Source organism: Lipophrys pholis (assembly GCF_963383615.2).
Source record: "Lipophrys pholis genome assembly, chromosome: 20".
Lineage (NCBI taxonomy): Eukaryota > Metazoa > Chordata > Actinopteri > Blenniiformes > Blenniidae > Lipophrys > Lipophrys pholis.
In genome coordinates, this window is record NC_137648.1 from 792,571 (window position 1) to 818,476 (window position 25,906).

The 25,906-nt window shown below is 46.9% G+C and overlaps 1 protein-coding gene across 1 annotated transcript; it reads left to right on the plus strand.

Annotated features, from left to right (window-relative positions):
• Positions 1-224: 224 nt before the first annotated feature.
• On the plus strand, positions 225-24,010 carry inhbaa (inhibin subunit beta Aa). Its single transcript, XM_080489051.1, has 2 exons — positions 225-1,574; positions 22,903-24,010. The coding sequence occupies exons 1-2, from the start codon at positions 1,019-1,021 to the stop codon at positions 23,712-23,714; spliced, it is 1,368 nt and encodes a 455-aa protein (XP_080345177.1). The 5' UTR covers positions 225-1,018; the 3' UTR covers positions 23,715-24,010.
• Positions 24,011-25,906: the final 1,896 nt, after the last annotated feature.

A 25,906-nucleotide genomic window follows, 5' to 3' on the forward strand; every position in this document is an offset into this window, starting at 1 on the left:
AGGGGGGAGGGAGGAGGGGGGAGGGAGGGATAAAGGAATCCCAGTTTTGCTCCATTAACAGCCAGGAGGGAGGGAAATAAAAGGAAGAAAGAGAGCGAGAGAGAGGGAGGGAGAAGGTAAAAGTTGCTATGAGTCACAGAGCAAAGATGGGAGGAGACTGGAGTGGAGGAGAGAGAGATGGAGGGAGGGAGGGAGGTATAATTATGGTAGGAGGCTACCAGGGCGAGGAGAGGAGAGAGAAGCAGAGGGAGGGAAAGAAAGAGCGAAGAGAGAGAGAGAGAGTGAGAGAGAGAGAGAGAGAGAGAGTCCAGCCCACTCCGCTAAAAACCATTCAACTGGTGAGCGCATTCAACACACAGACAGAGAGAGAGGGAGGGAAAGAGGTAAAGAAAAGAGAAAGAGAAAGAGAGGGAGAGAGGAACTCCCTTGGTCTGGGATAACTTAGTCAAACTGACAGACTCTCTCTCTGAGCGCTGCAGCGACTTCACCCCGGGAACCAGGATCCTGCTGCACAATCCATTCATCACATCTGAGACTTTCTCCTCATCTTATTTCTCTTTCTTTTCTTTCTTGTGACGCCTCCACATTTTCCAGCCATCTGTCCCTGACAAAAAAGATAAGGATTACTCATTTTTCTCTCCCGGCGTTTTTTTTTTTTTTTTTCTTTCTTCTTCTTCTTCTTCTTTTTTGTTGTTGTTAGAGTGTCCTTCTCTCTTTGCAGCTTTTCTTCGCTCCGTTTCACAGGTGGACTGTGAGCGGCACTGAACTTTGCAGCTTCCAAACTTCTGAGGAGAGAAAGAAAGAAAAATAGAGCCAGAGAGGGAGTGAAAGAGAGAGAAAGGGAAGACAGAGACAATAAGAAAGGCAGAAGAAGAAGAGGACTCTTTTCTTTCTTAAACCCAGGACTGAATTTTTTTCCTCCGCTCTAAAAAGTCGATTTTTGCCTTCGTTTGAGCATCTGCGTCTGACAGCATCACCAGAGTCCTTCCCGCCAGCCAATCAGGTGTCTCCTGCCGTCATGTCCATGCTGCCTCTGCTCAGCTGGACCCTCCTGCTCCTGGTCCAGGTCTGGAGCGGCGCCGGCTCGTCCTCAGACCTGGAGTCCCGGCCGCTGTCGCTCACCGTGCACCCCCACCACCAGGACGCCGCCTCCCACTGCCCGTCCTGTGCCCTGGCCAGGATGCGGAGGAACGATGGCGGGGTCACGGCGGCGGGCGACATGGCGGGCCACGGCAACGAGGAGGAGGGGGAGGAGACGGCGGCGGCCGTGGCGGCGGCCCAACAGGACGTGGTGGAGGCGGTGAAGAGGCACATCCTCAACATGCTGCATCTGCAGGAGCGGCCCAACATCACCCGGCCCGTGCCGCGCGCCGCCCTCCTCAACGCCCTGCGCAAGCTCCACGTGGGGCGAGTGGCGGAGGACGGCAGCGTGCAGATCGAAGGGGAGGAGGAGGCGCGAGGGCGGGGAGGAGCGGCAGCAGCAGGAGGAGGAGGAGCGGCGGCGGCAGCAGCCAGGGCGGGAGATGATGGCGAGGTGCAGGAGACGACGGAGATCATCACCTTCGCAGAGGCTGGTGAGTAGCAATCAGTGTGTGTGTGTGTGTGTGTGTGTGTGTGTGTGTGTGTGTGTGTGTGTGTGTGTGTGTGTGTGTGTGTGTGTGTGTGTGTGTGTGTGTGTGTGTGTGTGTGTGTGTGTTATACACGTGTGTGTGGACAAAACACAAGTGCACAAGTTCATCAACATGAACAAGTGTCAGACAAAGATTCAGAATCACTGTTAATCAGCTCTTCGTGTGTGTGCATGTATATGGGTGTGTATGTGGGCGTGTGCTGTATACATTAATATGAGCAAGTGTGTAGCACAGACATCAGTGAGATTTAGTCATGGTGGTGTGTGTGTGTGTGTGTGTGTGTGTGTGTGTGTGTGTGTGTGTGTGTGTGTGTGTGTGTGTGTGTGTGTGTGTGTGTGTGTGTGTGTGTGTGTGTGTGTGTGTGTGTGTGAGAGTGAGAATGATTCAGGTGTAAATCGGCGAGTGCATCTGTATTAAGGTGTGTAGTCAAGATGTGCCCACGTTTGCTTGATTTAATTCTGTAGCTGTGTGTGTGTGTGTGTGTGTGTGTGTGTGTGTGTGTGTGTGTGTGTGTGTGTGTGTGTGTGTGTGTGTGTGTGTGTGTGTGTGTGTGTGTGTGTGTGATGAGCAGCCAAGACAAATCACATATTTGCATGTGTCACAGTTTTCTGTTTGCGTTGGAAATCAGCTTGTTGAAAAATGTGTGTGCGTCAGTCCACCTGCTTAATTCCACCTGCATAGTCATTCAGTCGACCCACGCACACACACACACACACACACACACACACACACACACACACACACACACACACACACACACACACACACACACACACACACACAGCTGTAATCGCCTCCTGTTGTTTTCAAACAATACCTCATTATCTACTTAAAGTGTGTCGCTGCCTGCACTGTGTGTGTGTGTGTGTGTGTGTGTGTGTGTGTGTGTGTGTGTGTGTGTGTGTGTGTGTGTGTGTGTGTGTGTGTGTGTGTGTGTGTCTTGGAGTCATAAGACTGCTGGAACGCTCTTCTGACAGACGGTAGCGACAAAGAGCGAGGGACTGCCTGAGCGGAGGCAGTAGGTTGGATGAGGGGGTGAATGGGGGCGGGGGAGGGGGGGGCGGGGCGGGGGGGGGTCATCAGGTGTTAACCGGGCTCTTCCTGCGTCTGCTGACCTTTGACCCGCAGACCGGCTGCAGGTCCCAGGCAGCTCGTCTGAAACACTTTAAGAGTCGGGTCACAGACGGGTCGGGCGGTTCTGCTGCTTCCTGCAGGAGGATCAGTGTCCGGGGATTACTGCTCTCTGCTTTACACATCAGGGGCAGATTATCCGCCACAGTCCACCTGCTTTCACACAGCCACACTTTAAAAGTACCTGATGAGAGAGAATGTTCAAGGTTTTCCTCTCACTTTCAGTTTTTATAAATATTTGTCCAGTTTTTTTTACACATTTCCTACAATTCTGACTCTTTGTTTCTCAGTTTGTCATAATCCTCATTATACTGACTTCAACATTTCTCATCTTTGGTTTTCATTCTGAATATTTCTATACTCCAATATTTTCAATTTCTTTTCAAAGTGTTGACTTTTTTTCATCTCTTGTTCTCAACTTTTGATTTTATTCTGAAGTTTGACTCCATTTTCAACATTTCTCATCTTGATTCTCAACTTTTAACTTTATTTCTAATGTTTCTTTTCAGTATTTTGACTTTATCTTTTGAACTTTCCTCAACTTTCCTTTTGACTTTTCGACTTTATTATGACCTCTATTCTCGCCGTTATTCTCATGATTCTCAACTTATTCTGTCTCAACTTGTTGGACAACCTTTGGACTTCATTCTCAACATTTCCACACTTTATTTTTGGACTTTCTACTAAAGTCAACCAAATTTTTACTTCATCTTTGGAACGTATCTCGACTCTATTTGCGACTTTTCCACTCATCATCATTTTCATTCTCATATTTAAATCCATTTGAAACATTTCTCATCTTTATTGTCGACGTTCCACGTCCGTCTCAACATTCCCACTCTTTATTATTGAACTTCCAACTTTGTTCTTGACATTTTTCCATTTCTTTTCAGTATTTTGATTTGATCTTTTAACATTTCTCATTCTTTTTGACTTCCTTATCATCTCCATTCTCAACTTTGAACGCTGTTCTATAACAATCTTATTTACTTCTGATATTATTCTCAACATCCCACATTGTTTCTCAACTCTATTGTCAACCTCCTCAATTCAGTCTCAATGTTTCTCATCTTCATTTTGACGTTTTAGATGTCATTCTCAACTTTAGATCAGATTCTCAACAATTTGACTTTTTTCACTTTATTCAGAATTGTTGAGCTGATTCTCAATATTTCTGTTCTTTATTCTTTGAACGTCTAGAATCATTTACTGTATAAGTTACAGTAAAAACTCTCCTCAGTGAAAGTGTGTGTGTGTGTGTGTGTGTGTGTGTGTGTGTGTGTGTGTGTGTGTGTGTGTGTGTGTGTGTGTGTGTGTTCTAACCTGTCAGTCGAGCTGTGTGGGCGGGACCTGACGTCTTCTTCCTCCTCTGGATTCTCTGTGGCTGCGGTCTGAGCTGCTCTGGGCGTGAGAGTCTGGAACAGCAGATGGAAAAGATTTTTATGAACTGGATCTGTACAAACAGGTTGAGAGGAGCAGCTTTTATTGGAAGGAAAACATAGAATTTAAAGGCAGATTTATTTGAAGATTTCACCTCCTGACCTTCAGAACGCGGCGTCAGAAACTGTCGGCTGAATGACTTTACATCAGATCGGAGCTTTGCTGCATTTCTGCTGCTCTGTGACGTCAGGCAGTTTAAACTCGGAGCAGCAGAGGGAGGAGGGCCTGGTCTGGGGGGGTAAACTCACCACGACTCTGCTCTTCATCTCCAATCTGCCCGTTTTACCCTTCTAACTCCGCCACCGTCTCTGCAGGACAAATGGAAACAAGCTCGTGTTGTGCGAAAGTCAGTGTCCCCATTAGTTCCCATTTCATGCCTGAGAACCGTTTGAGAAAGAATGACTTTCAGAAGTCATTACCATCTGGAGCAAATCTCCAGAGATCCTCCTCAACAAGCAGCTGTTGGCAGAGATTTATTGTTCTTCACACAGCGAGGGCGCCTTTGATTCAGAGCGTTGTTTCCTCCTGCCAACATGTGTCTGTTGATTATTTCTTTCTTCTGAGGATTTTGTGGGGAATATCAATTTGTATGATTAAGAGGCGACGGGATGAGTTTAAATGGAAATGTTTTCTTAAATTGTTCACATTGAGTTGAGGGTAGCGTCCATCCTCTGGATTAACAGTCAGTAATTATTTGGCCAGCAGGTGGAGCTCTTACTTCAGTCCCTTCAATGGTGTAATAATAGTAGTTCAAATAATTCCCATAATGTGTGGAAACATCCATCATTTACTTTTATTCCTCGCAAGGAAGGAAACTATCTGGGTCTGGATCCAGCTGGCTCCGGGGGTTGGAGTGTAGCGGGGAAAATATCCCGGTTTGAATCTTAGTCTTTTTTGTTGAGTTTGCATGTTTTCTCTCATCCACCCTTCCTCAACATCCCATGGAGGCTAACAGGCGTCTGTGATTGGTCGGAGTGTAAAACAGATTCATCTTTCCGCAATGATATCTGCTAGCCTCATGCCATCCGTAATCCTGTAATACCACGTTTTACCACTAGATGGTGTATTTTAAAATGATCTCCGTGGTGCAAAAGCAATGTGAGACATAATGACCATCTTTGTAAAAACATTCCAGATGAAAACAGCCTCACACCGTCCGTCCACGCTGCTTGAGTCAAAGAGGAATCTGTACCAGCTGACGTCGGCCCGAGTCAGTCCTCTGCTTCCTCACCAGGGTGTGTTGGTTTGATTGTATGCAGACACTGGAGACAACCAAACATCAAGAACATTAATCCGGTGTCGGTCACAGAAGCTGTCGCTGCTAACGTCCATACAGTCGTCACAGGTCAGCAGTACAACACAAGAAGACTCAGTTCTGGTCTGGTCTGTCTGGACTTTGCATCTTCTCCATTCATTTGCTTTGTGATTTGTTGGAGGAAGTTAAAGGATCTGCGGAAAAAAACATGCAGAGGTGGAGAAAGCGTGCAAATTCCAGCCTGGAATGAGAAACCTTCCTGGTCGGACGTGGCAGTGTTTAGCGCCGTCACGCCACACTAAGAAGGTTTAAACAAAAGTTGGTTGATGGAAAAATACCCCCCCCCCCCCTTATCTCTTTGAGATACCGTAAATCCAGGCAAATTGGTGAAGCTTGTCAGGGGATCTCTCAGTTCCTGCTCTTGTCCCGGTGGTTCAGACCCATTCCCAGATGTAAAAGACATCGTACGCTGGCTCCAAACCCGGGAGTTCATCTAAACGTTGCAGAAGGACGGAGCGGCGCTTCTGCAGGAGCCGATAAAATCTTGTTGTTTGTCTAAGATGTAACACGAACCGCCGTGAGAATACTTTGCACCCAGCCAGTCCTGTGCTTTGTTAGGAATAAGCGATGCGTTCAGGGACCTCGGTAATTATTTTGGGCGACAGAGATGGCAAGAAGCGGCGGTGGTGCAGGGGGGTGGTGGGTGGGGTGGTGTCGGGGGGGTGGGGAGGTGGTTGGGGTGGTGTCGGGGGGGTGACGGGTGGGTGGGGAGGTGGTTGGGGTGGTGTCGGGGGGGTGACCGGCGAAAACGAAGTGTCAACCTGCGTTTGGCAGCTCCGACACAATACGTTTCTGTCCGCCGGTCTGTTGTCTCTAAAGTCCTCCTCCTCCTGTTTAACACCCCCCCCCCCCCCCCCCCCCCCCCCCCCTGCACACAGAGGACAATTAGGCTAATTGAACTTAATTGAACACATCATTAGCGACATTCCACAATCTACTTTCATCCCCCCACTTCCTCTGCTCTCTACCCCTTCCCACCTCGGCCGACAGAATAAGCTGCTCATTGTTGGCTCCATTCTGGTGGCCCGGTCCGTCTGGGGATTCACACTGGCAACCCTGCAATGAGCTTGTGCACTGAGCTCTGCTGACCTCTGACAAGTGAGAGAGGAGAGCAAACAAAAGCGGCCGACGGAAAGACAAAAACACGTGTCCGATGTGAAAAGAAACCTCAATTAGCGAGTTTCCTTCCTCGCCTCCTTCTTCCTCCGCTGACTCAGCAGCTTTTTGTTTTTTCCTTCTCCCTCGCCGACAGTTTCTCCTCTCTTCCCGCCTCACCTGTCCGTCGCTGCTTCGTGTCCACGTTGGCGTGTGTAGCTGGTTGCTGGTTTGAGTCCCGCCGCCTTGTTTCTTTCTTTGTCTCTCCTTTGATGTGCGAGCAGGCCGTCCGAGATGAATCACCGGATAGTAAACAGCTACAGATTGTGTCCAGACCTGCTGCACACAAACACTGGGAGCGCCTGAGAAGGATCAGAAAACACCGTCAGTCCGGAGGCTGCAGATATCATCTATCACACGCTCTTCCACCACATCCGAAGCAATCAGCACAGCATCAAATCCAACGCTAAAAATAGTCTCCGGCACATGCACGGCTTCGTCCTGTTTGTTGGAACATTTCAGGAAGTTTTCAAATTAAACAGAACGGAATATTTTCGACGGAGTATATATATACTTTACTCGTACATCTGGTGAAGCTCCCGTCTCATTAGCTTTGACGTTAGCTGAAGCTTTTCCTGCCCTGCGCTATGATTAGCATTAGCACTATCCAGTAACATGTAACTTGTAATTGTAACTTCACTACATTTATCAGTAACGCCTTAGAGAGTGTTGACACCAACACAGTTTGATCCAGACAGTTTCAGGGACGTTCAGGTGTGAACGCTCTGATCCGGATCAAACAAGTGAAGACCTGGGTCTCGGTTCTCTTGTAAGTGAACTGAGGTCCGGATCACAGCCAATGTGAACGCGTCAGAGACTACCAGCAGAGGGGGGACGTGATGTAGAGCGCAATGCATTCTGGGTAGTAAACAAACAAAGCTAATAGCAGGAATCCAAAGAAGCAGATGCAGAAAGAAAAAAGTTGGACAATATCTCGTGGGCAGACGTGGAGTAGAGAGGAAGAGAGGAGGAAGTAGAGAGGAGGAAATAGAGAGGAAGAAGTAGAGAGGAAGAGAGGAGGAAGTAGAGAGGAAGAAGAGAGGAGGAAGTAGAGAGGAAGAAGTAGAGAGGAGGAAGTAGAGAGGAAGTAGAGAGGAAGAGAGGAGGAAGTAGAGAGGAAGAAGAGAGGAGGAAGTAGAGAGGAAGAGAGGAGGAAGTAGAGAGGAAGAAGAGAGGAGGAAGTAGAGAGGAAGAGAGGAGGAAGTAGAGAGGAAGAAGAGAGGAGGAAGTAGAGAGGAGGAAGTAGAGAGGAAGAAGTAGAGAGGAGGAAGTAGAGAGGAAGAGAGGAGGAAGTAGAGAGGAAGAAGAGAGGAGGAAGTAGAGAGGAAGAAGTAGAGAGGAGGAAGTAGAGAGGAAGAAGTAGAGAGGAAGAGAGGAGGAAGTAGAGAGGAAGAAGAGAGGAGGAAGACTCTCAGTGATATCTGGTCTGAAGACTTTATTTTGCAGTAGCTTGTGGCTACCCATTAGCCAGGAGCTAATTAGCCCCGTTAGCCATCACGAGCTTCTGCTTTCAGTCTGGACCAATCAATGAGCTGCGTTTCTTCCTTACTTCCTCTCTGGTCAGTGTTTGTTTTGGACAATAGCGCCCCCACACCATCAGCTGTTACATTGCACGACGTTGTCTGAACGCAAACTGAGAGACACGTCTCCAGTAAGCGTCAGATCGTCAACATGTGTTCAAATGTCAGATGTTCTCGAAGACGGAACCAAAAATGAAGTAACTTTTTCTGTCACTGCTGGGATGAGATCCTGGATGTGCTGGATTGAGACACAGAGATTATAACGGCCTCGGTTTAACGTCTGTTTATTACCGCCGGAATGTGATTTTTAGTTGTAAACATGAGAAATATTTGGCAAGACGTTGACGTGCACTTGAACCGTCCCGCTGGTCCTCTACCTCGCTTCAGTCGTATCTTCACAGATGTTGTTGGGACTCATCAAATACCAAAGATGCTTTGGATGTTCCACTTTAATTTCAGAGTGTCGGGGAGAGTTCAGCTGCTCGGTCTCACTGGCATTTTTATGTTTTGAGCGGAGAACGTTTTGACTGTCAGGCTGGACGGTTCCCCGTCAGCTCTTTATAAATACACCCGGCCTGGGAACCGCCAGCGGACGAGGCCGCGCTACGAGACGCCACTTCGGCTTTAATTTAGCTCAGATTTTTATTGTCCCGAGAGGAGGAACTCTGGATTACAGACGGGTCTGAAAATGGAAAACATGCCTCAAAGTCACGTTGTTAAAAGGAGGAGGGGAAAACACGACCGAGGACCAGCGCAAGAAAAACAGAACCGCCGAAGTGGGCTTGATGTCGGGACGCCCCTCCCCCTCTCCCGTCTCCGTTATTGTCCTCGTGTTTGACTCGGATTTCACCGCTGGAATCGTTTTACGGCGCGTTTTTATTTGGTACTAACAGCCGACGCACACGACAGAACAATTCTAGCGAGTTAACAACACAACGTGTCGCTGCGTCGCAGGCTCGGAAACGCCGGCTGGCTCCGTCTTGTTTTCTTCAAGTTTCACTTCATTTCATTTCACTTTATTGTCCATGTAAGTGAGAAAGCGCCTGGCATCTGCAGTGAACATACCACAGGCTCTACGCAGCGCGCCGACACATGGCCACAGGACGGAAAATATATTAACGGGAAGGCAATTAACACCAACTTTTGGCACGTTTGTTTATGTGTTCATTCATTTCTATCCGTGGCTCCGACCCTGAGACATACCGGAGCTGCTGTGTGAGGACGTTAGAGACATTAGACACTCGCTTCGGACCCCGACTTCAGTCCTGGTCTCGATCACGTTGGATATTTAATGTTTACGCTGAGCAGAGAAATGTGCTGGTGTCGTTCGGCTACCTTCAACCTGCTTTGGTATTTCCAAACTTTCTCCATAGAAGTTTTGAGGAATTCCAATGTTTACCTTGTTCGTCTCGTGTTTCTGATGTCAGGTCCAAAGAGAACCAACACCCATCAGAACCTCCACCAGGTCCTCAGATCCACTCAAACCCTCTCAAAGCTTCTCACTCTTGCTTCCACTTGGGAGGAATCTGAAAGAAATGTAACGTGAATACGTCACTAATCTGAGCAGAATGTTGATTGACGTTGGGTTGGGTTGGGTTGGGTTGGGTTGGGCAGAACTCTGGTTCAGGTACTGAAGCTTCTGTGGCTCGTTACTTTTGTCTCTGCTTGACTGTTAGCATTAGCATTAGCCACAGCCCCTGGAAATGCCGATTAAACAGGAACAGTCCTCCCAAGTATCTCACTGGATTTGGTTAGCAATATCAAGAAGTCCACATCTTTAAAAGTCGGTCCCTAATCATTGTAATCTATTACTCAGGCCACATTTACACTGCAAGTCTTCATGCTCAGATTGGATCTGCTGCCTGAATCCACATTGTTTTTACAGTGCAGTCACAAGTATTACATTTTTTTTAAAGTAATCCACGTCTGAGTCCTGTGGTGAGACTTACCTACAACGTCAGAACCATCAGAACCATCAGGAACATCAGAACCATCAGAACCATCAGGAACATCAGGAACATCAGAAACATCAGAACCATCAGAAACATCAGAACCATCAGAACCATCAGAAACTTCAGAAACATCAGAACCATCAGAAACATCAGAACCATCAGAAACATCAGAACCATCAGAAACTTCAGAAACATCAGAACCATCAGAAACATCAGAACCATCAGAACCATCAGAAACATCAGAACCATCAGAAACTTCAGAAACATCAGAACCATCAGAAACATCAGAACCATCAGAACCATCAGGAACATCGCACACGCCTACTTACAGTTTAACATCTTCAGGCTACTTCTGAATCAAGAGCAAACGGTGAAGCCGAGGATGATGATGACTGTTTGATGATAAAGTCATAACGCTGCCTGACCAGTTCTCCAAACATCGCCAGGACTTTCAGGAAGAAAAGGAGGAAAAGGCCATTTGGCTGAACTCCAAGCCGCCGGAGATGAGTCACTTCCTTCAGTCTTTATAATCTCAGTTTATCAGAGGAAGATCTTGTTGGTGAGGCTGCAGTCAGGCACCTGTACGGTCAGCTCAGCTGGTGTCAGCAGGTGGACTGACGTCTGACTGATGCTCCTCCGTGTTCCGCTGGACGTGTCCTCACATGACGTGTCCTCACATGACGTGTCCTCACATGACGTGTCCTCACATGACGTCTCGCTCTCGCAGAACCTTCTCTCATGTCTGTGTTCCTGCTTTGATCCACCCAGACATAAAAGTCTTGATTGAAGCTGCATGTTTCGGCTCAGACGCGACTCCATCTTGGCATTAAGACGTTCCTCTCATCAGATGGTCAAAGCCTCGCCGCCCCGACAGCAGGTTCGGGTTCTTGGATTGGCGCTGCTCGCCACGCGTTTACAACCGCACATGTGGCGCCAATAAGGCCGAGTGGAGCGTCCCCTCCCGCCTCCTCCTCACGGCAGCCTGGCAGTCCATGCCGAGGGTTTTGTAACCCCACGTATACTTACACCTCAACTCCATTAACGCTGTCTATGTTTATAGAAAGTGTTTCATCCGAGGCTTTTTACGGGAGCAGAAAGTCTTTTTTCTTTTCTGTGGAGGCACAGATGTCACGTGACACTAACTTTCACCACAATCCCAAACAGATTGTTCTTTTGATGTCATTTAGACATTTTAATGAAGATATGTGAAGATTTACAGCTTTTGACGTACGAAAACCTCTATATAGTCTCTATATGACTCTATCCTGTGTACTTTTCATATTCCTGCACAAACACTTTGTCTTAAGCTTTTAAACTATTTTCTGCTCAGTTTTCTATAAGTAGCTTCAGATTTAGGGGCAAACCCCCCATGTGAGTAGATGGAGCTGCAGCTCTTTAAACAGTTTATTTGAACCCAACCTCCTGGCTCCTCCGATGCTTTCCCCCTCACATAGTTCTAGTCTGAGCGTATTTAAAGTGCTTCAGGTAAACATGAGGGCCGACTGTGGCCGGCCCGGCCCGCCGAGCCTTCTGTATGTAAACTGAAAAGACAGAAGAAAGGGCGGACTCCCGTTCGTCTAAAGGTCAACGAGAACGAGGGAGAAAATCTTTTATCAAAACAGTGTCGGGCTAAAGTCGCAGCCTCGTCCTCACCAGGAGACGAGGAAACACACCGTGTCTCTTTCATTACTTATAAAAGCTTTGGAGGTACTGAAAATAGATGCTCTATAATCTGCTGGTAGAGCAGGAAGATGCTCTATAATCTGCTGTTAGAGCAGGAAGATGCTCTATAATCTGATGTTAGAGGAGGAAGATGCTCTATAATCTGGATGTTAGCTCTTCTTAAAGAAACGTCTTTTTGAAGTAATGAGAAGCATCAAAACAGCTATTGAACATTTAGCTCCTGTGGCTAAATGCTAATGCTAATGTTGCTGTCAGTGGGACTGTAGAGGAGTTTAGGAGAATAGAACCTGCTTGGATGACAGTTTGTGCTAAAGCTATTGGTCTCTTGTTCGATAGTAACTAAGACAGTGCCAGTAGCCAGGAGTAGCATTAAAGTAATCATACTTTTTGGCGGCGTGCTGAAGCAGAACGACGAAGACGCCGCGACGTCTTTTAATGTAAAGCTGAAGGCAGATCAGGCTCCTGATTATCACGCCATGAGGACGACACGGCGTCTCTCTGTACGCTGATGTCTCACATCTGTCGGATCCTCCCTGCTGCTGAGAGTCCCCCCCATCCTCCACCTCCACCACCTCCACCCGCTCCACCACTTCAGGGATGAAAGTGCTGCTCGCCGCTCGGAGAGGTGGCGGGAGCAGAGAGCAGCTGTTCAAACTGTGAATCTCAACAGAAGCTTTGAACAGTTAAAGTCCACGGAGAAAGAGGCTCAGGGGGGGGGGGGGTTGGTGCTAGGTGGGGGTGGGGGGGTGGTGGGGGTGGTGGTGGTGGTGGGGGTGGGGGGGGTATTAACATGAAAACATACACATAAAGAAACACAATCACTACAGAGGGCGTTATGGAGACTTTCTGCAGACTCATTCTGACTTCAAACTCTGCAGAGAGTCAACAGGTTTATGTGCCCACACACACACACACACACACACACACACACACACACACACACACACACACACACACACACACACACACACACACACACACACACACACCTTCACTGACCCTCACTTCAACTCACCTGGAGCCCCGTTTTAACTCGTACCAATAGAAACCAGGAGTGAACAAGTGAAAGTTTTCTGGCTCAGAAACAGAAAAACAACCAGAAATACACTCATTTTATTAAACAGCTCATCAACTAAACGAGGCTTTATAATGGATAATTCACAAACGCGCACACACACACACACACTCACACACACACACACACACACACACACACACACACACACACACACACACACACACACACACACACACACACACACACACACTCACACACACTCACACACACACACACTCTCATCCTATTGAACGTAGCTCATTAACTGAAGGAGGGATTATGACGGACAATGTACACACAAAACACAATGTACAGAGTGTTTGCACAGATGGGTAATTCAATGTGTGTGTGTGTGTGTGTGTGTGTGTGTGTGTGTGTGTGTGTGTGTGTGTGTGTGTGTGTGTGTGTGTGTGTGTGTGTGTGTGTGTGTGTGTGTGTGTGTGTGTGTGTGGAACCATGACAAACAGAGCTGGATGGAGGGTGTGTTCACTGACAAAAGTCAAATTCTGAATTAGCGGTGTTGTGATTTAGGCCCCGCCCACTTCGGTTCCACCTGGCCTTCAGTTCAGCTTCTTTGAACCTTTTAAGTTTAGTGGATTGTCTAAACATTCTATTTTAAATCTTTAAAGTCTCAGTTCTTCTTGGTTTTCTTCCATTGTTGTGTCTAAATGTAGTTTCCTAGTCGGCTGCGCAGCTTTTATGGTCTGAACTTTACCTTGGAACATGTATGGACCAAAGCAGGGAATTTTAATGTTCAACACAAAGTTTTCTTATGTGGTTTTCATGGTTTTAACTGATTGGATTTTTCAAACTTCCTCTAGAATGGGTCGTTGATCGTTTTGACTCTATAGATTGAGTTTCTCGGTTGTTTTACATCATTTTCATGGTCTGAACTGGTGTTTTTGGTAGAACAAGGATTTCATGGTCTTTTGATGCCATTTTATACGTTGTTGATCTTAGTTGGAGCTTCGACTTGATATTTACTGGTAAAAACTGTAAGAAATCGAAAAAATATCTCTGATCACCTGGAGAAAAGCCATGGGGGCCGGGGGAAGATCGTGGAAACTCCACAAGGGTAAAACCAGAATCCAACAGAATCCCATGAGACGCTGTTTCTCATTACATTGATTTAGAAAGTAACAGTGAATCATGAAGAAATATGTGGCGCATTTCTTAAACGATCTGGTCGAGGTTCTTCTTGAAGGAGTCCGACACCTTTAGTCTGGTGAACGTCTGTGTGTGTGTGTGGGGGGGGGGGGGATTAGTGAGGATTTAATAAGATTGATCATAAACCAGGAGTCCTTTTAACAACATCGCGGGCGGTGTTTGTGTCCCGTCGCTGGCAGCTCGTCTTGTTTAGCTTTTGTTCGCTGCTTCATCTGATAAATCAAATCCAAGTCATAATACGGCGCTGGGGTGTGTGTGTGTGTGTGTGTGTGTGTGTGTGTGTGTGTGTGTGTGTGTGTGTGTGTGTGTGTGTGTGTGTGTGTGTGTGTGTGTGTGTGTGTGTGTGTGTGTGTGTGTGTGTGTGTGTGTGTGTGTGTGTGTTCGGACGCCGCGGCCGGTGACGATCACCATGTTTGACTCAAGTGTCGGTTCAGTATTTCCAGATTTCTGCGTCGGGGCGGCGAGCTGGAACAACCGACCAAAGACGTGTTGAATGTTGTAAAAATAAAACGGCGCCGTGACTCGTCTGATCGTCTGTCGTCTGATCGTCTCCGATCGTCTGATCATCTGATTGGCTCCGATCGTCTGATCGTCTGATCGGCTGATCGGCTCCGATCGTCTGATCGGCTCTGATCGGCTCCAGTAAATAACATTAAACATTGATCTTTCGATCCTCTCCTCTCCAGTCCTCCTCTTCCCAACGAGTCACAACACAAACTGGATTGGACAGTTCAGACTGTTTGTTTTGGGAAATGGACCTTTCAGCGTCTGAATGTTTCCTTCAGGTTTAAAGTGTGTTTGAAGCTGTAAATAGGCGTTTTTCAGTGTTTACTCTTGACGTTTTGGAGTCTAAATGGATTCTAAAGATCTAAACTGTGATTTGATTGTGTAAACACGGCGTTTGATGCTCGCAGCGCCGCGTTTAAACAGGACATGTTGCATTGTGTTTGGGATCGCTCCGGTTCGGGCTTCGCGGGATTAAACCGCCTCTTTGATCTTCTCAATCAGAAGCTTCGGTGTCGCATGCTATTTCCACGGTCTCCAGATTCTGATGGTTCAATCTGGAGTTGTGAGGTTTTATTGAGGTTTTCGGGGTCTTACATCTTAACCAGGGCCTCAGCTCGGATCTTCATGGTTGAAATAGTCGTAGTTTATTTTGTTGTTTGAATTTGAGTTTTAACTGTGTGAACAATGTTTTTGGGGAGATTTTGGTGGATTAAACTGGGATTTTGAACTTCCTTTTCTTTTTCAAACGAGGTTTTCGTGGATTAAATTGGATGTTTGTACTGATGTTCTGATCCGACTCATGTTTCTGATTGTTTGAAGATGTTCTTTAAAGACCTAAACAGAACATATTGTTGTTCAGCTGGAAGTCGGACTGTCTGAACAGGGTTTTAGGACCTTCTATATCTTTCCTTTCCTTTCTCGCCCAGGTAAACATGGTTGTTTCTTCTTTCATACCTCGTCAGGCTGTTGCTTTTGGCTCCAGGAACATCGTTTCACCATTTTGATGTCTGAAATGATTTAAATATCCCAGGAAACACCAACGTGACCCGCTGTGATGCTTCTCTATAGAGAGGAGAACGTTTGTCATTGGTAGTGGAATGCTATTGGTTCGTTTAGGTTTGGGGGCGGGGCTTAGTCAAAGGTCAATAGACAGTTTAAACTTGAGTTTCCATTGGGTGAACCGCTTTTTTGTGGTATCAGTTGTTTTTGTAATGGTTAGTTTTTGAGTGAAATATAAAGTTGCTTCCTGAGACTGAGAGGAGCTTTTAGACTCTCAGGCTGTGTCCTTCTTGGTTCTTTATTCTTTCTTGGACATCCCATATCACTTTGATGGCGCCACGTTTCGTAATTTATTGTTTAAACTGGAGTTTTCACAATCCCAATGTCTTTCTCATGTGTTTGGTTTTTATGGTGGGTTCTGATTGTGAAAACAGGCTTTTTGATTGTCTACGCAGGGATTTGGTTGTTTAACCTCGCAGTGTCTGGGATGTCCTTTGTCACATATTCCTGGTGTGAACTGTGGTACTGCTTGTTTAAAACCAAGTCTTCATGGTTTGGAGTTTAAGTGGATTCTTGTCGGTCGACGCAGAGTTTTTATGTATATTACGACATTGTCTCGGTCTGGCCTGTGTTTTTCTTTCTTTAAACATTGGTTGTGATGGTCATCGCAGGATATTTGATTATTTAAACAAAGTTTTCAGAGTTTAAACAGAGTTTGGTGGGTTTCTGATGTCATTTCCAGGGTCTGAACTGCATTGTTGTTCTTTGATCGTATTCATCAGCATTGTGTTTTTGACTGCGTCACTGCTTCTTCATGATTTAAATGTAAGAACTGGTTCTTCAATAAGTCTTGGGGTGGGGGGGGGGGGGGGGGGGGGGGGGGGTGTCTGGCTTCACCTCGCTGCTTTAATCAGGCTGGGAAAACATTGTGTGTGTGTGTGTGTGTGTGTGTGTGTGTGTGTGTGTGTGTGTGTGTGTTCTATTTCAGTGCTGGACACACACTCTGCTCCCTCCTCGCTGGCCCAGAAATCAGCTTTTATGAGTTGTTGAGACATCGCTCTGTAAAGATCAGTCTTCTGTAAATGGAGGGGGATTAGTGAGGGGGGGGGGGGGGGGGGGGGGGGGGGGGAGCGATGAGCTGCGAGGTGAAGACTTGCAGGAGTCCAAGAAGCTCCAACTTGTCGTATCTGAGTGTAAATGAGCTGCTAGAGCTTCTTTTTCTTCTCACCTGCTCTGCTCTTTCACCTCCACATCACCTCTCTGTCCTGTAGCTGTCCTGCTGCTGTCCTGTATCTGTCCTGTATCTGTCCTGTAGCTGTCCTGTAGTTGTCCTGTATCTGTCCTGTTGCTGTCCTGCTGCTGTCCTGTAGCTGTCCTGTAGCTGTCCTGTAGTTGTCCTGTAGCTGTCCTGTATCTGTCCTGTAGCTGTCCTGTATCTGTCCTGTTGCTGTCCTGCTGCTGTCCTGTAGCTGTCCTGTATCTGTCCTGTAGTTGTCCTGTATCTGTCCTGTTGCTGTCCTGTAGCTGTCCTGTAGCTGTCCTGTTGCTGTCCTGTAACTGTCCTGTATCTGTCCTGTATCTGTCCTGTTGCTGTCCTGCTGCTGTCCTGTAGCTGTCCTGCTGCTGTCCTGTAGCTGTCCTGTATCTGTCCTGTAGTTGTCCTGTATCTGTCCTGTTGCTGTCCTGCTGCTGTCCTGTAGCTGTCCTGTGGCTGTCCTGTAGTTGTCCTGTATCTGTCCTGTTGCTGTCCTGTATCTGTCCTGTTGCTGTCCTGTAGCTGTCCTGTTGCTGTCCTGTAGCTGTCCTGTAGCTGTCCTGCTGCTGTCCTGTAGCTGTCCTGTAGCTGTCCTGTAGTTGTCCTGTAGCTGTCCTGTAGTTGTCCTGTAGCTGTCCTGTATCTGTCCTGTAGCTGTCCTGTAGTTGTCCTGTATCTGTCCTGTAGCTGTCCTGTATCTGTCCTGTTGCTGTCCTGCTGCTGTCCTGTAGCTGTCCTGTAGCTGTCCTGTGGCTGTCCTGTAACTGTCCTGTATCTGTCCTGTTGCTGTCCTGTATCTGTCCTGTTGCTGTCCTGTAGCTGTCCTGTTGCTGTCCTGTAGCTGTCCTGTAGCTGTCCTGCTGCTGTCCTGTAGCTGTCCTGTAGTTGTCCTGTATCTGTCCTGTAGCTGTCCTGTAGTTGTCCTGTAGCTGTCCTGTTGCTGTCCTGTAGCTGTCCTGTAGCTGTCCTGCTGCTGTCCTGTAGCTGTCCTGTAGTTGTCCTGTAGCTGTCCTGTAGCTGTCCTGTAGCTGTCCTGTAGCTGTCCTGTATCTGTCCTGTAGCTGTCCTGTATCTGTCCTGTTGCTGTCCTGCTGCTGTCCTGTAGCTGTCCTGTGGCTGTCCTGTATCTGTCCTGTTGCTGTCCTGTAGCTGTCCTGTAGCTGTCCTGTATCTGTCCTGTTGCTGTCCTGTAGCTGTCCTGTTGCTGTCCTGTAGCTGTCCTGTTGCTGTCCTGTAGCTGTCCTGTAGTTGTCCTGTAGCTGTCCTGTATCTGTCCTGTAGCTGTCCTGTATCTGTCCTGTAGCTGTCCTGTAGTTGTCCTGTAGCTGTCCTGTATCTGTCCTGTAGCTGTCCTGCGCTCCGGTTCGCTCCCCGACCTCTTCCCTCTCAGCTGACTATGACATCACCACGCTTTTCCAACTTTACGTCGAGGCTCGTCCATGACAGTTCCCCAGAAGCCGCACATGACTCACGTTCCTCGGAATGAACAGTAACAATGGTCCCAATCTCACCCGGGAGCCCCCCCCCCTCCCCCCCATCCCCCCCTCCCTGTGATGGACAATCGTGTGACGCATGTTTTGCGGAGTGTTTTTCCCTCCAGTCAGAGCAGTAGTTCATGAGAAAACACAGCAAAAATGTTCCGGGACACTCCTCTGTCACACTGCATTAGCCTTCCTTTCATTTGGGAGACGATCTGTTTTGAGCAACACAAACCGGGTTCAGACGAAGTCGTACCGACGTCCATCAGGAGCACATCTTTATGGAAATGTCAGCGTTGACTTTGTTTTATTTGCATGTCACTGAGCCCCGCTGGCAACATGTCCCTGTGCAGCTGGTTGCATTTACAGAGCGGCCCCAGGATTAAATACTTCTACTTGTTTTTCTCAAGAAAAAAAAAAGAGAAACAGACCAAACAGACTTTCAGACAAAAAGCACCTTGTAAAACAGCGATGGACTCCAGAGTTACCAGCACACGGAAAGTTACTAGTTACTGCGAGAGTAAGAGATTATTACAATTAAACATTGACATTGTTTCAGATTTTATCAAATAAACTAACATCCAGATTATAGAGCACCTTCCTCCTCCAACATCCAGATTATAGAGCATCTTCCTCATCCAACATCCAGATCATAGAGCATCTTCCTCCTCTAACATCCAGATGATAGAGCATCTTCCTCATCCAACATCCAGATGATAGAGCATCTTCCTCCTCTAACATCCAGATTATAGAGCATCTTCCTCCTTTAACATCCAGATGATAGAGCATCTTCCTCCTCTAACATCCAGATGATAGAGCATCTTCCTCATCCAACATCCAGATTATAGAGCATCTTCCTCCTCTAACATCCAGATGATAGAGCATCTTCCTCCTCTAACATCCAGATGATAGAGCATCTTCCTCCTCTAACATCCAGATGATAGAGCATCTTCCTCCTCTAACATCCAGATTATAGAGCATCTTCCTCATCCAACATCCAGATGATAGAGCATCTTCCTCCTCTAACATCCAGATTATAGAGCAAGGAGCTCTAGGTTCTGTTCTGATGCGTTCGCTGATCTAAAATCGAAGTATAATGATCCAAACACAGTTTTTGATGTCCTAACTTGGCCTCTAATAACATGTATTGATTGAAAGTTGGTTCTGATTGGTTGATTTATATCTCATTTGAATATTACTTTGAGTTTAGTGAAGTAATACCTGGATGTATATTGGTGTAATGTGACAATGTTACAGGAGTCATGGTCTCAAAGAGGTTTGGCGATTCTGAATCAGGTGTTTGATGATCTAAACGTCTTTATGAAGGTTTAAATTTGAGACTTGAGGACCTAAACTCTTCACTCGTCTTTCTCAAGCAAAATTATCTTTGTGGCTCTTTTAGATTTTGTTGGTATTTAGTTTGTTTTTTACTCCAAGTTGTGTTCGGTAGATATATTCTGGTGGTTATTTCATTTGCTTTGAGCTAAAGTTGATGTTTTCTGGTCTATAATGAATGTTTGTGCTCCTCGATGGTTTAATTCCTCCTCTGATCAGGTAAAGTCCAGATCTGAAGACGATTACTGCTTAAATGTTGATGTTCTAAATGTGGTTCTGACAGATTGGACCGGACATTTAACAGCCTAAACAGCAGCAGCAGCAGCAGAAACGTGATATTTCAGAATAAATGTGACTTTCTTGAGCTAAACTGTGGTTTTACAGGACGGACTTGATATTTAATCTGAAGGCCTGAGACGTGTCCTCGGGGACAGAAAGTAGATTTTTGATGGTTGAAATGTGTTTTCATGGTCCTTTTCAAAAACTTTGATTTAGTTGTGTTACTTTAGTACTTTTTCAGGCTGAACTTGGTTTCTGATGGACTTCGCTGCCTGTTGGCTGAATGAGATGGTTTGATGATGTAACTTGGAGACTTGAAGCTGAAGGAGCCTGAACTTAGAGTCTTACTGGAGGATAACGGCTTTTCTGATGCTTTTAGAATATTCATACTATACTCACTATATTCATAGTGTTATGTATGTATTTCTTAATCTAAAAAGATTTTTCTGGGGGGATATAAATGGATAATTTATTGAAAAGGTTTGATTCTTGATTGTCTAAATGGAGCGCATTAGTGTAGAAATTCCTTTGTTTATAGTCTGAGGTTACTTTTACTCGTCTGAACTAGATAGAAAACAACTTTCTTTGGGTCTAAACTTGATTTTTAATGGTGTCGCCGGTATTTGATTGGAGAAATTGTGGGAAAAAATGATTTCTATGTGATTCTTAAAGGTCTAAATTTGGTACGTGCTTTGGTTAGTTTAACTGGATGTTTGAATACTTAATGACCGACTGGAGGTTTGAAGTTCTACTCTGGATGTTCTGAATTCCTAATTGGGTATTTAATGATCTGAAGTGGGATTTTGATGGCTTTTGTCGTGAAGCGACGCGGCCTGCGTTTCTCTCTCATGCAGAACTGAACTGGAAACATCTGATACCTTCTGCTGTGCATGAAATGCTTCTTTTGACATTTGAGGAAAGTGGAATTAATTGCTAAAGAAAACAAGTTTTTCCTGTTTTTCTTACATTTAAGACTTGGACCCAAAGTAATTAAGGGGTTAGTAGTTTCCTGAACCAGCTGTGTGCTGCAGTCTGCAGTCACGCTAACAGGAGGAAACAGAGCCTTCTTGTTTTCGGGGACAGTTTTCTTCGCGGTACAACAGGATGTTTTCGCTGAAGCTCGACGCCGCAGCGCCGGTTGAACCTGAAATATTTGAAGCGATGGCGGCGATGAAACTAAAGCTGCAGTTGGTCTTTGCAGCGACACGTAGACGGTCTTATAAAGGGTGAATTTTCAGTCCTCCTGAGGGGATGGTGATGTGAGGGAGATAATCGCCTCCGAATCGTCGCTTAAACTGCGCTAATGGACTCGCTAAAGTGCCGCCCACCTCCACGAACGGTCGTCCCTCTACCGTCCGCTCATTCATACCGCTTAACGGAGCGTCGCCGCTGCAGACCTTCTTAACCCCCCCCCTACAAAAAAATATATAAATCGTGACTTTGACTTCCTGTGACGCCCACCGGTGAGACATCCAGCGAGAGAAAAGGTGATGCGGGGATCTTATGTAACGGTGGCTGACGGGATAATTGGGGCTGTAAGCTGGTGATTAGCCGGCCGCCCGGCCCCCGAGGCTTCCTGGGAATAAAGGCTGTGTGAGACGGTTCATGTGAGGCTGGACATACATAGTGTGTGCATCGCGGGACAAATTAAAGCAGCTCCTGCTGTAATTGGAAGAGCTTCAGACTCTCGCCTCGACACTAAACGAGAAGCAGATCAAATTAAGCAGAATAAACGAAACACAAATTGAAGGATCTTTCTGCTTCGTTTTTCTCTAAATTGAGTTTGAAGGGTTCGACGGCTCGGAGCTCCAACATCCCAGGTTCAGGTCCGGGGCGGGCCCGGGGGGGGCAGGCCCGGGGGGGGGCAGGCCCGGGGGGGCAGGCCCGGGGGGGGCAGGCCCCGGGGGGGCAGGCCCGGGGGGGGCAGGCCCGGGGGGGGCAGGCCCCGGGGGGGCGTTCTGTGTTTGCAACCTTTAAATATTGAATTTATGGTGCTGAGAAGTTGGATCAGAGCCGTGGTGAACAAACAACCGCCTTCCAAAAGTTAATCAAGTTCTTCCAAACAGCTTGGGCTTCTCCAGCGTCGCCAGAATTCTGGCTAAAAGCAACAGATGAGGGCGACTCGGCGTTTGTTAAGCGCTCAGACGAGCTGCAGCAGTAAATCCATGCGTCCCGGCTGCAGTAATGACAGCAGAGCTCCTGGTGGGAACCATTAGCTGCTTTAAACACTGCCTGACTCCAAAACCTCCAACCGCCACTGCTGAGTCAGCAGGAAGAGTCCAATCAGCAGCGAGTGTGTGATGGGAACATAATGATGAGTGTGTGCAGATGAACTCTCTCACACACACACACACACGCACACGCACACGCACACGCACACGCACACACACACACACACACTGGATTCACTGTGTTTGTGAGGCGTTCAAGGTCCTCTCCTCGCTACACGTGACATATTTTTGTCATCACTGTTGCCTACTTCGTCAACGGAGGTATCGCTACTGTTTCCATGGTAACCTGTAGTTCAGGCGTGAGTTTCTAACAATCCGAGGCATTAACTACTTAATAAACTACTGGTTACTTCTTTATCAAGTAGTGAAGTGTTTAAATACAAAATATAAGTTGTTGAAAATACAAAAATGGATGGATGATGGATGGATGATGGATGATGGATGATGGATGATGGTGGATGATGGATGGATGATGGATGGATGATGGATGGATGATGGATGGATGATGGATGGATGATGGATGATGGATGGATGATGGATGGATGATGGATGGATGATGGATGGATGATGGATGATGGATGGATGATGGATGGATGATGGATGGATGATGGATGATGGTGGATGATGGATGGATGATGGAGGGTGGATGATGGATGGATGATGGATGGATGATGGAGGGTGGATGATGGATGGATGATGGATGATGGAGGGTGGATAGGTGGATGATGTGTGGTTGATCAGTTGTCTCTCTCTCTGTGTCTGTCCAGGAGCGTCTCCAGGCCTGGTGAACTTCGTCCTCTCTAAGGAAGGAGGTGATCTGTCTCTGGTGGAGCAGGCTAACGTCTGGCTCTTCCTCCGTCTGGCCAAGACCAACCGCAGCCGGGCCAAAGTCACCATCCGCCTCTTCCAGCAGCGCCGGCTGCCCAACGGACGCCAGTCGACGCCGCAGGACGAGCCGCTGCTGGCGGAGAAGACGGTGGACACCCGTCGGAGCGGCTGGCACACCTTCCCGGTGTCGGCGGCGGTGCAGGCGCTGCTGGAGAGCGGCGAGAGCACGACGCTGAGCCTCCGGGCGTCCTGCCCGCTCTGCGCCGACACCGGCGCCACGCTCGTCCTGGTCTCCGGCAACTCGGAGCGCAACAGCCAGCGGGAGCAGTCCCACCGGCCCTTCCTCATGGCCGTGGTGCGGCAGGGCGACGGCGGCGACTCGCGGCGGCGCCGGAAGCGCGGGCTGGAGTGCGACGGGAAGGTGCGGGTCTGCTGCAAGCGGCAGTTCTACGTCAACTTCAAGGACATCGGCTGGAACGACTGGATTATCGCGCCGACCGGGTACCACGCCAACTACTGCGAGGGCGACTGCCCGTCCCACGTGGCGAGCATCACGGGCTCCATGCTGTCCTTCCACTCCTCCATCCTCAGCCACTACCGCATGCGGGGCTACAGCCCCTTCCAGAACCTGCGGTCCTGCTGCGTGCCCACCAGGCTACGGGCCATGTCCATGCTCTACCACGGCGAGGAGCAGAAGATCATCAAGAAGGACATCCAGAACATGATCGTGGAGGAGTGTGGCTGCTCGTAAAGGACGGAACAAACTGGAGGAGGAGGAGGAGGAGGAGGAGGAGGAGGAGGAGGAGGAGGAGGAGGAGGAGGAAGGTCGTACTGCCTTCAGTCGCTCCAGGTCGCTCTCTGAAAAAGAAAAGAAAAAAAAGAATAAGAAACTCGTCTCCGGAGTCTCCACGGCACTTTCAGAAAAAAAACACAAAAGAGAAAAAAAAAACAAAGAAAGAAAAAAAAAAGAATATCTAATATATTTTTGTTACAAACGGAGGGAGCGAGGCTTATTTATGTGGCTGAGACGTTCGCACGCCGCTCGACCAGTCGGACCTCGGCGAGGCGAGGCGCCGCAGAAAAAAGAAAAGGAAGAAAAAAAACCACGAACAAAAACAATGACGAAAAAAAAACAATCTCAAAACTATGCAACTTGTTTCTCGTATTACAATCTTATTGTATTTTACTTGTTTCTGTTGTTTTCAACTGCGTTTACTTTTACAAAATGTTTGCGGAAGAAAGACGAGGATCCTTTTCTTTTGTATTATGTGTTATTTTGTAAGTATACATTTTTGTGTGCACGTGCTTGTGTGTGTGTGTGTGTGTGTGTGTGTGTGTGTGTGTGTGTGTGTGTGTGTGTGTGTGTGTGTGTGTGTGTGTGTGTGTGTGTGTGTGTCGAGAGATACTTGAAAGAAACAAGTTGGCCCGGCTGCTGGAACCAAACACTTCTTTATGTTACCATGTTGTTGTTATAATTATTATTGTCAGTAAGTATATTAATAATTATTGTTGTTAATAATATTATTTTGTGTAATTATGTCGACTTTTCTTTCTTCTTTTTTTTTAACGAAACGTTGTGAACGTTTTATGTTTTGCACTATAGCGACACTCATGTTCAGATTAGCCACAGAAACGGGCCGTTACAGGTCTGGAAGGTCACAGGTTTGATTCCCACGCTGAGCCGGCTGTCGGCTGACGCAGTCGCAAGAAATGAAAAGAATTTAAAGAATATACAGACGACCCTAAACATGCCACCACACGTGTCACTTCCGGGTTTCTGAAGCCTGAAGTCGGTGTTTAACGCTCATAAAGTCGGTCCTCGACACGGCCGTCTGTGATTGGCTGAGCCGGTCAAGCTGCATATCAGGGTCACTAAATGAGGGAGTCTTTGTCTTGTGGGGGTTCAGATGAAATGTCCACTCACTTTGTTTCTGTGCGTTTGTTTTCAGCATGTTGGTCTTAAAGCTGCTCCAAACTGCCATGAAATAAAAACCTGATTGTAGCGTGAATTCTGCATCCCTCTTCTGTCTGTTTGTCCCATTCTGACCCGCCGGGGCTTAAATATAAATAAAAACTTAATCTCTTAGCCCCGCTTGACAAGATCAATACCATCAAAGATTTTCTAAAGTTTCCACCAAGACTGACTTCAGCAGCAGTGAAACCAATGCTGAGAGGAAATATACGTAAATTGTTCCATTCATTTGAACAGAGTTGTAGTTTTTAGTCCCCCAGTGGCCACTTAGGGAACTGCAGTTTAGCGGATTGGTTTTGATTGGATAACTCTGGTCAGGAAGTAAGAATACGTGATTAAAAGAATGTAAAACCAAGAGTTCCTCGGGCTAGCAATAGCATTGTTAGCATGCTAATGAGGTGGGAGAACTTAGCGGATATCAGTTGCGATGCTAGGAGCGTCTGGAAGTGGAAAAGAAAGCACTTAGAAGAAAAGGGATTTTTCTGCTTCATAAAAAAGTTGTAATCTGTTAGCTTAGCAAGCAGTTAGCATTAGCATCAACAATAACTTGAGTAGCCTTTAATTAGCTGTTCAGTTCAAGCTCTAAAAAGTGGTAAAATCTCATTTTAAACCTTTACAAGAACGATGCCTGAAGATTAAAAATGAAAACACTAAATTGTAGAAGCAATATTAAAGTTACTAAATCTAGCAGGAGAATTAATTTGCAAGAACTGCTGATGCTAACGTCGAGGATAAATCCTCGGTGCTATTTCTTTATTATGAACATTTGTTTAAAATCCTTAAATCCCTTTAAGATGAAATGTCAACGATTGGGACCTTGCACAGCCCTTTAACTCTAATTTAAATGACGATGCAATGAAAATTTGAGGCGTTTGTTTTCTCCGAGAAGAATCCTGAATGGAGCGAAGCTTCTTTAAAGCACTTTGAATACAACATCACCTACAGAAAAACATCACTTAAATCATTTATCT

Excerpts from the sequence above, each read along its gene's own strand:
- inhbaa (XM_080489051.1), top strand. The coding sequence starts at position 1,019 with ATGTCCATGCTGCCTCTGCTCAGCTGGACCCTCCTGCTCCTGGTCCAG. Across the intron at positions 1,575-22,902 it reads CATCACCTTCGCAGAGGCTG|GAGCGTCTCCAGGCCTGGTG; the intron begins GTGAGTAGCAAT and ends GTGTCTGTCCAG.